General features: G+C 40.6%; 1 protein-coding gene across 3 annotated transcripts in view; it reads left to right on the top strand.

Annotated features, from left to right (window-relative positions):
• znf592 (zinc finger protein 592) overlaps window positions 1-17,003 on the top strand; it is a 173,823-nt gene that overhangs the window by 109,407 nt on the left and 47,413 nt on the right. For all 3 annotated transcript variants that reach the window (XM_073024978.1, XM_073024976.1, XM_073024977.1), the window contains one exon: window positions 13,515-15,925. In XM_073024978.1, coding sequence (XP_072881079.1) covers window positions 13,535-15,925 — 2,391 coding nt within the window. In that variant the 5' untranslated portion in view covers window positions 13,515-13,534. The remainder of the gene's footprint in view (window positions 1-13,514; window positions 15,926-17,003) is intronic.

Raw genomic sequence — 17,003 nt, 5'->3', positions numbered from 1 at the left:
CCCTGGCTAATCAAGAACCTATCTAACTCTGCCATGAATGCACCCAATAACTTGGCCTTCACAGTTGCTCATGGCAACATATTCCACAGATTTACCACCCTCTGACTAAAATAATTTCTCCGCATCTCTGTTCTAAATGGATGACCTTCAATCCTGAAGTCGTGCCCTCTTGTCCTAGAATCCCCTACCATGGGAAATAACTTTGCCACGTCTAATCTGTTTAGGCCTTTTAACATTCAGAATGTTTCTGTGAGATCGCACCTCATTCTCCTGAACTTCAGGGAATACAGCCCAAGAGCTGTCAGACGTTCCTCATGTGGTAACCCTTTCGTTCCTGGAATCATTCTCATGAATCTTCTCTGAACCTTCTTCAATGTCATTATATACTTTCTAAAATAAGGAGCCCAAAACTGCACACAATACTCCAAGTGTGGTCTCACGAGTGCCTTATAGAGCCTCAACATCTAATCCCTGCTCTTATATTCTGTACCTCTAGAAATGAATGCCAACATTGCATTCGCCTTCTTCACAACCAACTCAAGCTGGAGGTTAACCTTTAGGGTATCCTGCACAAAGACTCCCAAGTCCCTTTGCATCTCTGCATTTTGAATTCTCTCCCCATCTAAATAATTGTCTGTTTATTTCTTCTACCAAAGTGCATGACCAAACTTTCCAACATTGTATTTCATTTGCAACTTCTTTGCCCATTCCCCTAAACTATCTAAGTATCTCTGCAGGCTCTCTGTTAACTCAACACTACCCACTCCTCCACCTATCTTTGTATCATCAGCAAATTTAGCCACAAATCCATTAATCCCATGGTCCAAACCATTGAAGTACATCATAAAAAGCAGTGGTCCCAACACTGACCCCTGTGGAATTCCACTGGTAACCGGCAGCCAGCCAGAATAGGATCCCTTTATTCCCACTCTCTGTTTTTTACCAATCAGCCAATGCTCCGCCCATGCTAGTAACTCCCCTGTAATTCTATGGGCTCTTATCTTGCTAAGCAGCCTCATGTGTGGCACCTTGTCAAAGACCTTCTGAAAATCCAAGTACACCACATCTAATGCATCTCCTTTGTCTACCCTGCTTGTAATTTCCTCAAAAAACTGCAGTAGGTTAGTCAGGCAGGATTTTCCTTTCAGTAAACCATGCTGGTTTTGGCCTATCTTCTCATGTGTCTCCAGGTACTATGTAATCTCATCCCTAACAATCGATTCTAACTTCCCCACCACTGATGTCAGGCTAACAGGTCTATAGTTTCCTTTCTGTTCCCTCCCACCCTTCTTAAATAGCGAAGTAACATTTGCAATTTTCCAGTCATCTGGTATAATGCCAGAATGTATCAATTCTTGAAAGATTGTTAATGCCACCACGGTCTCTCCAGCCACTTCCTTCAGAACTCGAGGATGCATTCCATCAGGTCCAGAAGATTTATCCACCCTCAGACCGATAACCTTCCAGAGCACCTTCTCAGTCATAATTTTCACTGCACAAACTTCACTTCTCTGACACTCTTGAATGTCCAGTATACTGCAGATGTCTTCCACTGTGAAGACTGATGCAAAGTAGACATTCAGTTCCTCTGCCATCTCTGCGTCTTTCGTTATCTCCAGCATCATTTTCTATTGGTCCTATATCTACCCTCAACTCTCTTTTACCCTTTATATACTTAAAAAAGCTTATGGTGGAACTGAGGAATAAGAAAGTCAGGACCATTTTTATGGGACTATATTATAGACCACCCAACAGTCCATGGGATTTAGAGGGACAAATCTGAAGAAATATCGTAGGCTGTTGCAAGCAACATAAAGTTGTTATGTAATTATTTTAACTTTCCACATATTCACTGAGACTCCCATACTGTAAAAGGACTAGATGGGATAGAGTTTGTCAAATGCATTCAGGAAGGTTTCCTTAATTAGTTCATAGAACTCCCAACACGAGAGTGCGCGATACATGATCTGCTATTAGGAAATGAGACAGGGCAGCTGACAAGTTTTTGGAGGGGAATACTTTGCATCTAGTGATCATAATGGCATTAGTTTCAATGTAAATATGTAAAAATGTAGGCCTGGTCTGTGGGTTGAGATTCTAAATTGGAGAAAAGCCAATTTTGATGGTATCAGAAAGGATCTGGCGAGTATGAAGTGGCTGTTTTCTGGCAAAAGTGTACTTGGGAAGTGGAAGGCTTTTAAAAGTGAAATTTTGAGAGTACAAAGCTTGTATGTGCACACAGAATAAAAAGTAAAATTAACAAGTTTAGGGAACCTTAGTTTTTAAGAGATATTGAGGCCCTGTTTAAGAGGGGGAGAAAAAGGAGATGCATACCAGGTGCCGTCAAGTAGGAACAAATTTCTTCTAGACCATAAGACATAGTAGCAGAATTAAGCCATTTGGACCATCGTGTCTGCTTCGCTATTCAATCATGGCTGATACTTTTTCCCCTCCTCAGCTCTGCTCCCTGGCCTTCACCCCATAACCATTGATGCTGTGTCCAATAAAAAACCTATCAAGCTCTGCCTTAAATCCAGCCAATGACCTGGCTACCACAGCTGCCTGTGGTAATAAATTCCACAAATTCACCACCATCCAGCGAAAGAAATTTCTCCCCATCTCTGTTTTAAATGGACGCCCCTCTATCCTGAGGCTGTGCCCTCCTGTCCTAGACATTCCCACCGTGGGAAACATCCTTTCCACATCTAGTCAGTCTGTGTCTTTCAACATTCAAAAGATTTCAATGAGAACCCCCCCTCATCTTTCTAAATTCCAGTGAGTACAGACCCAGAGTTATCAAATGTTCCTTGTGTGATAACCTTTTCATTCCCAGAATCATTCTTGTGAACCTCCTCTGAACCCTCCAATGCCAGCACATCTTTTCTTAGATGAATAGCCCAAAACTTTTCACCAGTGCCTTATAAAAATTCAGCAGCATATGCCTGCTCTTGTATTCTAGACCTCTTGAAATAATATTGCATTAGCCTTCCTCGCCAACAGCTCAACCTGCAAGTTAACCTTTAGGTTGTTTTGCACAAGGACACCCACGTCACTTTGCATCTCAGATTTTTGGATTTTCTCCCCATTTTGAAAATAATCTGCACATTTATTTCTACTATCAAAGTGCATAATCATGCACTTTTCAATATTGTATTTCATTTGCCATTTTCTTGCCCATTCTCCTAATCTTTTTAAGTCCTTCTACAGCTTCCCACTGTCTTCCCACTAATTTTTGCTTTGTTGTATGATGTTTTGCTTTTACATTAATTTTTACTTCCCTTGTCAGCCACTGGTATACAATTCTGCCATTTGAGTATTTTTTTTGTTTTTGGAATATATCTGTCCTGCACCTTCCTCATTTTCTCCTGAAATTCAATCCATTGTTGCTCTGCTGTCATCCCTGCCAGCATCTCCTTCTAATTTACTTGAGGCAACTCCTCTCTCATACCATTGTAATTTCCTTTTTACTCCACTGAAATACTGCTACACCAGACTTTTCTTTCTCCCTATCAAATTTCAAGATGAACTCAATCATTTTGTGATCACTGTCTCCCATGGGGTTCTTTTACCTAAACTCCCTAACCACCTTCAGTTCATTACACAACTTACAATCCAGTATAGCTGATCCCCTAGTAGGCTCAATGACAAACTGCTCTAAAAAGCCATCTCGTAGGCATTCAACAAACTCACGCTCTCGAGATCTGTTACCAACCTGATTTTCCCAATCAACTTGCATGTTGAAATTTCCCATGACTATCATAACTTTGCCCGTTTGACACGCCTTTTCGATTTCCTGTTATAATCTGTGGTCCACATCCCAGCTACTGTTGGGAGGCCTGTATATAACTGCCATCAGGGTCCTTTTACCCATGTGGTTTCTCAACTCAACTCACAAAGATTCAACATGTTCCAATCCAATGTCACATCCTTCTACTGATTTGATGCCATTCTTTACCAGCAAAGCCACGCCACACCCTCTGCCTACCTTCCTATCCCTCCAACCTGTAACCTTGAACATTCAGCTCCCAACTATAACTATTCTTCAGCCACGATTCAGTGATGGCCACAACATCATACCTGATAATCTGTAATAGTGCAACAAGATCATCCACCTTGTTTCTTATACTCCATGCGTTGAGATATAACACTTTCTTTGAGTACCGTATTTGCTACCCTCTTTAACACTGCATCCCTAATGCAGTGATACATACCCTGCTGGTTTCAATTATGTCCTATCATCTGCCTGCCCTTCCTGACAGTCTGACTGCATGCTATCTTTGCTTTTTTTTACCATCTGTCCTATCTTGAGTCCTTTCACTCTGGTTCCCACCCCTTGCCAAATTAGTTTAAACCCTCCCCAACAGCTCTAACAACCTGCCCGTGAAAATATTGATCCCCTCGGGTTCAGGTACAACCCGTCACTTTTGAACAGGTCATACCTCCCCCGGAAGAGATACCAATGATCCAAGACCTGAAGCTTTACCTCCTGCACCAGCTTCTCAGCCATACATTAATTTGCTTATGTAGTATAAGAAATGCAAGAGAGCACTTCAGAAATCAGGAAGGCTAAAAGAAGGTATTAAGTTGCCCTAAGGAATTCTACAGATGTGTTAAGAGCAAAAGGAGTGCAAGAGATAAAACTGCTCCTCTGGAAGATCAGAATGGGAATCTGTGTAGATGGAGCCAAAAGAGATGGGGGAGATCTTAAATGGATTTTTTTGCGTCTTTATTTACTCAGGAGACAGAAACATAATCTATAGAAGTGACCGAAAGTAGAAGCAAGGTCATGAACCCTATACAGTTTGCAGAGGAGAAGGTGTTTTCTGTCTTGAGGCAAGGTAGGGTGGATAAATCCTCAGGGCCTGACAAGGTGTTTCCTCTGACCCTTTGGGAGGTGTTATGACCCCAGCCCCCTCCTTTGTGAGAATCACAAGAGCCCTAGTCAAGGGGGGGTCAAATGACCCAAGAGGGAGAGAGACGTGCTGAAGACCACGTTCCCCCGGGAAGCAGAATAAAGCGACTCTGACTATTGTCTCATGAAGACCACGTGTAAAGCCCTCGGGCAAAGTGGGCTGGTTGAGAGAGAGATTGACACCGGCGATCCCGTGAGGAAGTATAAAGGAGGGTCTGGGGGGGACGACCCCTTCAGACGCACCAGAAGACACGCTAGAAATCCTGCGACAGCGTTTTGATAGTGACAGCCGGTGGTGGGGTTCGTGTGCGTCTTTTCCTTGCCTGGGATTGGCGACCTCACCACGGAAGAACGGCTTAGCTACAGGGGAGGCCACAGATGAGAGTCCATTCCCCAATGAGACTTCGACGAACCGAACTCCTACAGGTTGCAAAACCTGTCGGGTAACTGTTTCATTCAATCTCTCTCTCTCTCTCTCTTTCTAACAAAAGTGCACCAACGCGACACCACAACAGACGGCAGCTGGTGGAACTGCAGTGGCCGCAAGAGACTTTCAGATATACAGCGAACAATATATACATTACCCCTAGACAACAATAGAGCTTATTTCTGATTGATTATTACTATACCTGTGCTTTAGATTGAGTTGTGACGACGTATATGATCTGAATGTTTTGTATTAACCATACGTTTGTGCCCCTTTATAAATAAAAGCGTTTGAAAATAGTACCATCAGACTTCAGCGGACCTCTCTAACTTTGCTGGTAAGCCACCCCGTTACGGGGAACATAACAGAGGCAAGTGCAGAAACTGCAGGGCACCTAACAGAGATATTTAAATCATCCTTAGCAACAGATGAAGCACCAGAGGATTAGAGGATAGCTAATGCTGTTCTGCTGTTTAAGAAAGTCTCTTAAAAATAAACCAGGAAATTATAGGCTGGTGTGTCTGACATCAGTTGTGGGTAAATTATTGGAAGATATTCTGAGGGGCAGGATATATAAGTATTTGGATAAATGAGGACTGATTAAGGATAGTCAACATAGCTTTGTGAGTGCTAGGTCATGTCTAACCATTCTGATTTTTTCGAGGAAATTACTAGAAAAGTTGATGAGGGTAAGGCAGTGGATGTTTTCTACATGGACTTTAGCAAGGCATTTGACAAGGTCCCACATGGGAGGTTGGTCAAGAATGTTCAATCACTCGGTACTCAGGATGAGGTAGTAAATTAGATTAGACATAGAGTTTTGTGGGAGAAGCCAGAGAGTGGTAGTAGATAGTTGCCTCTCTGACTGACGGCCTGTGACTGGTGGAGTGCCACAGATATCTATGTTGGGTTCATTGTTCTTTGTCATCTATATCAATGATCTGGATGATAATATGGTTTAATGGACCAGCAAATTTGCGGATGACACCAAGACTGGGGAATGTAGTGGACAGCAAGGAAGACTATCAAAGCTTGCCCACTCATAGGGTATTGAGAGTGTGGAATGAGCTGCCAGCTCAATTTCAATGTTCAAGAGAGGTTTGGATTGGTACATGGATAATAGGGGTATGGGTAGCAGTGGGTGGCTTCATTCGACCTGGTGCATGTCAAATGAAGTAGGCAGTTTAAATGGTTTGGCATGGACTAGATGGGTCGAAGAGCGTGTTTCTGTGCTATACTTTTCTATGACTATTTGAAAGTAATGCTTTGCCCATTTGAGATAGCAATGAGATAAAAATATTTTCTGAGGGTCGCGTGTCTTTGGAGCTTCCTTTCTTTAAAAAAAAAAGCTTGTGAAAGCAAAATCTAGGACTGTAGTTAAGGCAGTGGTACTTAGATTCTTGATGTGTAAGGGGATGAAGTATTTTGCAGGACTTGCAGTCAAATTGGACAGACTCTTACTGAATGACATGGTAGGCTCCAGGGACTAAGTGCCCTACTGCTTGCTGTTCCTGATTCCTGGTTCATGTTTCTAAATTTAGATGGTGTGATTTCATGAGGAACTTGCAAATGATGATGTTACAATGTACCTTTTGTTTTTGTCCTTCGAGCTGGTAGAGTCTTGAAAGAAGCTGTTAAGAAGCCTTGGCAAGTCATTTATATGTTCTGTCAGTGATGGCCTCTGAAACCATGGTATTAGAAAAATGAATTGTTGAATGGTGTGTGGCACACGTTACATTGTCTTAGATACAAGTAAGCTACTCCTAGTGTTAGACTTACCCATGGAGGTGAAGAGTAATTTGCTGTGTTTTGATGCACCTTGTTGGTTATGGAAAAGGCTTCAGAAGCTCATTGAAACAAGAGTTTTATCTAGAGTTCACAGGATGGTTTTCATTGGATGGTAATCTATAAATATGATTGTAGCCCCCTGGCACACCTTAGGCTTGCTCAGCTCACTTCCGTCTAGGGGGAGCAGCCTTTGGCCCCGCCAAACTGGGTAAACAGCTGGTGTGGATGCTGTGTGATGTCCCCACCCCGCCAAATAACAGACAGTACACCATATGCGATTAAATGATTACACTTTATAGATCTTACTAGAACTGTGATTAATAACGATACAGTTATATATGAAGGAAAAGAAAATAACGAAAAGGCGCCAAAACTTATCAAAGTCCAAACCACTTCATGCACAACTGTTGGAGCTCAATTAACGAAGTCTTCTGGCCACCATTCGATCCCCTCAAACCTCCTCTTCTCGTAGCTCAGGACCACCCGAAGTGATCAACCAAGCACCCCGGCACATCTGTCTTCATCTCCTCTCCTCGCCGACAATCCTGGCCTCGGACCCCCACTCGGGGTCCATTCCGTCGCCCAACTTACAGCGTCCTCTCTCTGTCACCCCCTCGCGCCAACTCCCCAACAGCCCGCCAACAATAGTTTACAGACCCAGAAGAGAGAGAATAACATTAATCCCAATTGGTTAACAAATGAATACAATTCTCGTTATCAGCAACTCTAAACCCAAACAAGCTTCGAGAGAAAGCACTTACCATAACAAAGAAGCATTCCTACTTTTAACAAAACAAAGAAGCCATTTTGATTAACACCTGCAGTAACATAAAGAAAGAAGAAACTCCAATACAAAGAAGAAACCCCCTTACATGATAAGTATAAAAATCTTGGCATCGTATAAGCTTCGTAATGGAAATTAACACATGATAAGCAAAGAACTGACTTCATCCAATGAATTGAGGAAATATAGATGAAAATAAACTGTCAGATTGAAGTTTTCAAATTTAGCATCTGAAATGGTTTGACCAGACTAATATTTCTGTCACTTGTCAGAACTGTTTAGAACTGCAGAACTCCAATCGTGTTTCTGATGATTGCTTGTTTCCTTAACAAGTACTTATTTCTAGACTCTTCTATTTTTCCCCCACCCACTTCCCTGATTCCACGGGATGCTCACTTGCAGCTGCTAGCATATGAAACTGCTAGCATTCCAATGAAAGAAAATTTAATTAATATTTGATTCTGTGTACTTTGCCATGTTACTTTACTTACAAAAAAGCTCTGTGGATTAAGAGTTGGTGCTGTGGTTTTCAGAATTCCATGGCAGTGCATTGTCCATGCCTGTATTAGACAAATAAATAGAAACAAAAACATAGGTAAGCATATTGCTCTCAACCTAGCCTGCATCCCCATTCAAACCGCGGGTGACCATGGCCACACAGTATAGTATTAGCTACAGTAGTGAAGTCAGTAAGAGACTTCAATGCCACAGCTATATTACTGACCCCTCCATTACTGTTTCTATTGTCCGAATGGTTGTCCAGTATCTACTCTTGGATGAGCTGTAATGTCTTCTAAGTTAATTGCTGTCTCCATATTTATCATTGATTCTCACTGAAAGCTGTATGTTATTCTATTTGCAATTGACATTTACACAGCCATATGTTATTTATGTGAAAAATGGTAGCCCAGTGTCTGGTAATCAAAGACAAGTTATTGACAAGTGAGCTAATAAGTGAACGAGTAGCATCAAATCAGCTTTATTGAAATATAACCCAGGGAAATGATATGTAGAACATGCGGTTTATGGCATAGATTACACTGTCATAGTTGCATTTGTGATTCTTTATAATGTGCTCACCTACATGAATAAATGGTTATTGTATAGTGCTCAACTGTTGGAACAATGATCACAGATTTTCTGGTTTTCTTGCCTGGCCATTTAGATTGAAAAGAAATGTAGATATAGTATAATTTGTGGCCTTCAAATGAGGTTATCCTGGGAAATCTGTAAAGTGGCCATTAAAGAATAACAAAAATAACTTGTGTACATACAAGATTTTATAAATTTTAAGGACATCACACTTTGCAACCATTTTAGTGCTTTTGAAATATCACTGTTATGAATGTGAAACATGACAACTAAAGTTCCAGAATCTCAAATTAAGATAATTTTTTGCTTTAAGTTATTTAATTGCAATGTGTAGACAATATATTTTATTGATGTTGATTAAGATTATGTCTCGGACAAAGTACATGTGAAAACCTTAGCTCTTCAAAATAGTACCATATGTTCTTTTGAGTACATCACAGATGGCAAACAGCACCTTAATTTAAGTGCCTGGATTGTCCATCCTGCAACAAACAGTTAGTCATGAACTCCCAGCCCTTGCAATGTTAGGCAGGCCTCTCTCTGTGCTTCAGGCGCTACTGAAATTTCTCACTACACTTTGTCAAGTAGTAAATGGTCTTTGCATGAAACTCAGAATGAGTAGCAGAATCCTGCTTTGACTCTTGTTTTGATGTTGTAGAGTGGTGGGAGGGGAGGAAAAAGGAGAGAGAAGTAGGGAGGGCAATATATAGAGGTTGCTGTAATGAGGTGATTTTGTGAGGTTATGGTATGTAGGAATGAGACAACTTGCCATAAAATAGGGGGGAAGTGTTCTTGGATTTCTCTCTGCCCAGAGTTCAGCAAAATCCTATTCATCATAAGGGTTGTAATAACTCTTTAAAAGTAAAAGGATGGTCAAATCACTAGCTTTAAGCGAATATGTCACAAATGATTGTTGTTCCAACAAATTTCATTTCTGTACCTTCAAATATTGCAAAATGTGAACAAATACTGACCTGTCTCATCATTTGAAAATCACCTCTTCTACTTTTTCTTGGGAAATCTTTGTTCACAGCAGTGAAGTTGAGATGGGAAAATACCTTAATGACAAGGCTTGGTATAAATATCATATCTTTTATATTCATGTTTCTACTTGAGTTGATGACTTAACACAAATCAGCTACATATTGTTTATTGACTTTCATGCAGCCCTTAATAAAAATCTGTTACTGTAATATGTACTGTAGGCTTGACATAGTCAAATATGTTCATGAATATGTACTATTTAAGGTCAAGGTGCTTTAATTTGTGTCAATTATGTAATAATGTGGTTAAACATCCCTTAAGAGTAGTGTTTGATCATTTCAAATAGTATTATGAAGTAAAACAGAGTAAAATCCTATTCAGATGCTCTGTAATAGCATTCTGTGTAACCAGATAGTTTGATATATTCCAGTTTATATATTTTTGACCATGATGTATTGTTACAGTTATCTAGCATAGTTTGTTTTATCTTTGGTACCAGAAATACAAAACAGGGATATATCAAACTGTCTGGTTACCTAGAATGCTATTACAGAGCATTTCAACAAAACAACATGGACATTTTCCCCAAGTTTCTCAAAAGCCAGCATCTCATCAATTATGTGATTAAGGTTGCTATTGAGAGATGAGGGTGGCATTGGTGGAGATATGTCCCTACCAAAGGAGGTGTAAGGCGCTCCTTCCCTCCACTAGCCTGCAGGTCACCCTTGGGCAAGGTGTAGCATCTGCTTAGCCCCCTGATCAGGGTCATTTGAGGCCATGGGTGCATATTACAAGTCCTGGTTATGCAACCAGTGACAACAGGCAGACAATCTTTGAAGAATATTGATAATGGGTGGGGATCACCTGTCTTGTTAAGACACTGCGCAGAAGAAGGCAATGGCCAACCACTGCTATAGAAGAATTTGCCAAGATCAGTCATGGTCATGGAAAGACCATGATCACCCACATCATATGACACGGCTCATAACAAACAATCGAGAGATGCCACAGAGCCTGAAAGCACCAAGTGGAGACGGACAGGGGAATGTGTATTTCATGGCAAAGTTTACACTGCTATCTTAGTTTGTGTTCCCAAGAGCACGAATGGAATCTGTGATGAAAAAGGTCATTGTAGCATTATATATTAAGGGATGAATTGCTGGCAATGCTGCATTACTATGAATATATGGTCGAAACATTTGTGTTGAAGTGAGCTGCTGTGCTGGGAATCTGGTGTGAACCCTTGACTGCCATGCTGCATGTGAGACATTGCTGAAGATTAGCATCAGCTATTCCATGTGTTGTCAGATCTCCCAGATCTCAGGATCTCTCTCAACATCACTTTTGGTTGCAATGCCAAATGCCATTCAATTTGTTACCACAGATAAGATATTTTATTACACCCTCTCAGAAATCCCATTATGATAGTAACCTCCCTGTTTGCTGGCGAAATTGTGGAAATCAAAATGCAAACCATTATCTTATTTTCTGGGAATGCCCTGTTATCAAAGACTATTGGAGTGGGATACACAATGCTCTACAAGACATCTTTAAATGTGAAATACCCTTAGAAAGTAAGACCATATATTTTGGGTATATGCCTCAAGAATGGTTGAAAAGAGATAAATTCCAATTAACTGAATCAATTGCCTTTTCAGCGTCCACACTTATCACTATTGCTTTGATTTTATTTTTTTTGTATATGATCCATAATGTGAAGTGTCCTTCGTATATTGTCTTGTATTTAATGAATATACCCCTGGTGGCTGGTACAAAGACTCTTACTAGGAAATGGTTATCACTGGAGAGCCCAACCTTAAATGCATGGATGGAAATTACAATGGACATTTACAAAATGGAGAAGACAACAGCATCTGTTAGTCATAAGTTGGAACAATTTGATTCATACTGGGGAAAATGGTTTAACTACATAACACCTCATAGGCCTGATTTTATCCTCACAAATCAATGAATATGTTGTTTAAAAAAAAAGATCACACCCTACTTGTACACAGTTTTCTCCTTTTGCTTGTTTTTTTCCCCTCTCTTTTCTATAAGTGTATACCTCAGATAAATATTATGTGGAGACTTGTGGCATATACGACTGTGATATATATGTACAATATCTGAAATACATCTTATGGAAATGTTTGTTTGATGATAAGTTTCAATAAAAAAGAAATTACAAAAAAAAGAAATATCAAACCAATAAAAATACATGTAGGTGTGATCCATACTGTCATCCTTCCTACATGTGGACTTTAGATAGGAAGTCTTTGTGATATAAATAGATTTACCATAATGTCTGTAGATAAGTAAAATTTGGCAGTAGAGATGCTGCTTTGTTTTATTTTATCTAGCCCATGCCACCCAATTACACCCATGTGACCAATTAACCTACTAACCGATACGTCTTTGGAATGTGGAGGGAACTGTGGGACCCAGAGGAAATCAGCACAGTCACAGAGAGAATGTACCAACTCTTTACAGTCAACAGTGGAATTGAACTCGGGTCACTGGCACTGCAATAGTTAGCCACTATGCTACTAATTTAACCAGTATGTTCTTTTCTAAAGACTAAAAAATATCTTGGAATCAAAACTTATTTGAAGATTCAGAGGAGTATCAGAAATAGATCACTTCAGGTTCTACTTTTTGTAACCTGGTATTGCAGTAGATTTTCTGTCGCAACACAAGTAGAGTGTTGACTACAAATCTGAAACGTTTTTCACAAGTGATGTATTTGTAGAGACGTACGTGACTAGATTCTAGAATGTGCTGTAAAGGGGGGAAAAAACTGCTGGAAGAACTCAGCAGGTGTAGCAGCATCCATGAAGGCAAAGGGATGCTTATTGTTTCAGGTTGAACGAGACCTTGCACCAGAACTGAAAGCCCAAAGGGAAGATGGCCAGAAAATGAAATGAAAGGGAAGGGTGAGATGTAGTCTGCTTGGTGATAGGTGAAATCGGATGGAGGAGGTGGGGTGTAAGATAAAGTGAAGGGCCAGGATAGAGTGAAGAGGATGGTGTCAATAGTGGGAGAGTCTAGGATCAGAGGGTTCAGAATAGAATAGAAAGTTATCCCTTTAGAACAGAGGTCAGGAGGAATTTCTTCAGCTAGAGGGATGGTTATCATTGGGTATATTTAGAGGTTGGTAGTTTCTTGATTGTTCAGGGCATAAAAGGTTAAGGGGAGAAAGTAGAGTTGAGAGGGAAACTAAATCTGTCATGTTCAAATGCTGTTGCAGACTTGATGGGCCAAACAGCCTAATTCTGCTACAATTTCTTATGGTATTGTGTTCTTATGAAGGGCATTTGGAATTAGGTGGGGCAGGGGAGTGCTGAGACAGAGGCTAGTAGGTGATGTGGAAACAGTTAAACGAAAGGAATGGGCAGGTAGAAAATGGGGAATTTAGTGACAAAGGCTGATAGTTGATCAGCGGAACTGTATTTGAGAGAGGGAGTGGGCAGATGAAACCAGGTGTCATTATAAGTAACTAATGTAGCATCTTCTAACTCTCCTTCAAGGTTTCTCAAAGTCTCCAATCATGGGTGACATGAAGACCCCAGATTTTGATGATCTTCTAGCAGCTTTTGACATTCCTGATCCAGACCTTGATGCCAAAGAGGCTATTCAGTCAAGCAGTGAGGACTCAGAAGGTCATTTGAAGCAGCCAGGGATGGGTATAGATGAGTTGTCCATGCATCACACCATACCAGATGTCCCAGTAGTGAGTGTCATTGTCAAGAACACCAATCGACAAGAATCCTTTGAATCTATTACTGAGAAGGATACCCATCAGCTCGGACAGAATCTGCTTCAGAACGGGTTTCGAAATGCTGATATTACCTCTGATTCCACTGCCCTCATCAATGGAGATAGTTCCAGAAATTACCCGAGTAAATTTGACATGCCAAGGACAGAAGCCCTACCAACATTCAGTCAGTTTAGTCCTATTTCTAGCCCAGAGCCAGAAGAAGCCATGCAAAATGCTGGAATTGTGGATAATATTAAATCAGATAAGGGACCTTACCTTGGTTCTGTAGGCTTGTATATTTCTACAGAGAATTCACTGATGAACAATACAAGAGAACAGCCTGAACAAGTTGTGACAGAGCTGAGTATGTTTGATGAATACTCCAAAAAACGAGAGAGAACGAATGAAATTAGAAACTGTAAAATGAACGAGGTGGCTTTAGGACAAAAAGTAAATTCAACAAATGCATCTGAAGAAGCAGAGCGAGAGAACAAGGACTTTGACAAAAAAAGCAGTTTATTTGACAACTTGGAGTCTTCATGTGACCTGCATAATAATAATTCAGAAGAGCCAAAGACCTGCAGTGTTCCAGAATTGACCTTGTGCTCTTCTGTTCCACCACGCCAGCGACTGAAGTCAGCTCATTCAAAACTGACCTCATGTTTAGCAGCATTAGTAGCTCTTAATGCCAAAAAAACATCAGAGTTCCCAAAGGAGGAACACAAGGATAATTCTAAAGAATCTTTGTTGGGTTTGAGGGATAGTGTCAGGAGCAGCCCCAAAATGGCAAAGTCACCAAAGAGTCCAAGAAGTCCAATGGAAGGAGTAAAGAAAATGACAAACAAGCAGTCTGATAGCCCAAGAAGTGTATCCAGTGACTACAGTGGCAAAGGGTCCCCTTATGTTGCAACAGGTTCACCACCAGCCATCCCAAAAGTAAGGATTAAAACCATTAAAACATCTTCTGGTGAAATTACCAGAACCGTGACCCGGGTAATGCCAGATTCTGAACATAGCGAGTCAAGGAGTTCGCCTGAACAGTCGGTGACTGAAATGGCCTTAGCTGAGGAATTGAACTTGAAATCAAGCCCTGGGACCAGTGCACCATCTCAAACCCCTACTTCATTAACAACAGAAATTGTAAAGAAGCCATTGTCAGCTAATAATATGGCGAATGCAGTCAGCTCATCGAATAATGTATCTGTTAAAGGGACCGCTACCCAAATATTTGACGAAAACATAAATGCCAACAGCAGCTTGAAAGGTATAGATGTAACAAGCATATCGGCTGAGAGTGCAAGCAGTGCCATAATGAAGGCAGCTAGTGTAGTGCAGCTACAGAAACAGATGGGGATAAAGCAATCCTCAAATGGTTCCAGCACAAATCTCCTGCCTAAAGCTGTTCACTTGGCAAGTCTCAACTTGGTTCCGCACAGTGTTGCTGCCACTGCTACTGCCAGATCCACTACTTTGCGACAGAGCCAGCAAACGATTGCCACTCAGGTGGTAACAGTGCCACTGGTACAGCAGATCAAGAACGTGGTTCCACAAAATAATGAATCTCCTATTTCTACTCAGAACATTGTAGTTGAAGCTTTTAACAAACTATTAAATGGCACCAATCCTGTGCCAATTTATGCTCCAAACCTGAAGCCACCAGCAAACAGTAATGTATCTATGCCAGCTCGTGGTTATCGCTGCTTAGAATGTGGAGATGCATTTGCTCTAGAAAAGAGTTTATCACAGCATTATGAACGTCGAAGTGTGCATATTGAGATGCTGTGCAGCCATTGTTCCAAAGTCATGGTCTTCTTTAACAAATGCAGTTTGCTGTTGCATGCACGGGAACACAAGGGTAAAGGAGCTGTTATGCAGTGCTCTCAGTTGCAAGTGAAGCCTATCCCTTCGGACCAAATGTTTTCAACAACCCCAGTGACCTCTTCGGTGCTGTCAGGTACTCTTGCCCAGGATGAGACCTCTACTGTTGGCCAGGATAATGGAAATTTGACAATAATCGGAATGAGTAGCCCAGCTTTCAGTTATCCTGTAATGCCTCTGCACTGTGATTCATTTAGATTAATACGTCATGGATTAAAATGTCTAGAATGCTATCAACAATTCCAGGATTATGCAAGTCTTGCAGGTCATTACCAGCGGGTAACAGATGATGCTGAAACACTGGTGAGTAAATTACATTGGAACTTGTCATTTCTTATTCAAGGTGAAAAAGTAATAGAACTAACATTGTGTGTTGAAACTTATCACTATTTATATGTATGGAGCTTGAGTTTTATACTTTTTGTCTTTATTTATATCTTGGGTCAGTGCAAGAGAATAGAGCTCTTACCCAAAGAAAGCCTAAGTTATTATAACTGAACGTAAAATTCTTTCTAATCTATCCAGCACAGAAGAGGCATCAACTTCTGCATCTGCCTTGGGTTAATATTTTGACTATTTCCCCACTTCTCATTCCAGGCAGCTAATAATTTCCAAGTGGTAATTTTCAGTCACTGTCTAGTTTGGTTGTTAGACCATGCAGCAAAAATATGAATTAAAATTGCTTTATATCAGATTAGATCCTTGTGATCTCTGGATTAAGATTTATGCCCCATTATTATAAGCGAAATTCCATAGGGAAAATACTGGCTTCCAAATCTATTAATCCACCCAACTTTAAAGAAATGTATTGATGTCATTTGCTGCTTCTGATGAGACTCATTTTTTCAGAAAGCTGCTCAAATTTTGGCTGATATTTTGTCTCAGTCTTCTCATGATCATTCTCTGCCATGCACTATCTCTGATCAAAGGAGATGCTCAAATATGCATTCCTTCCATTTAGTTTTCTTGGAATCAGTTGTGCACAAATAGATTACTGGCCATTCTTGGGATAAGACTGCCCAGCTTATTAGCAAGATTATTATTATTATTACATAAGAACAATCATCCATAATATTATTAAATTGAGAAGTCTGGCATAGGTATAAATGTTGCCTTGCCACTGCTGCCAGTTTGGCTTTATGATTAGATTCTGTGCAAAATTGTAGAAGGTGACCTTCCTGAGCCCATTCTCAGTCAAGATAACTACAAAGATTTATCCCTGTGAATGACAGAATTAGTTTCCTTTCACTCCAATTTAGACCACTATGAAAACCGGACCTGGCGACGTACTGTATTCAAATTTAAAGCAACACACACAAAATGCTGGAAGAACTCAGCAGGCCAGGCAGCATCTATGGAAAAAAGTACAACTAATATTTCG

This window comes from Hemitrygon akajei, chromosome 21 (assembly GCF_048418815.1).
Source record: "Hemitrygon akajei chromosome 21, sHemAka1.3, whole genome shotgun sequence".
Taxonomy (NCBI): Eukaryota; Metazoa; Chordata; class Chondrichthyes; order Myliobatiformes; family Dasyatidae; genus Hemitrygon; species Hemitrygon akajei.
This window is presented reverse-complemented; position numbering and strand designations above follow the sequence as displayed.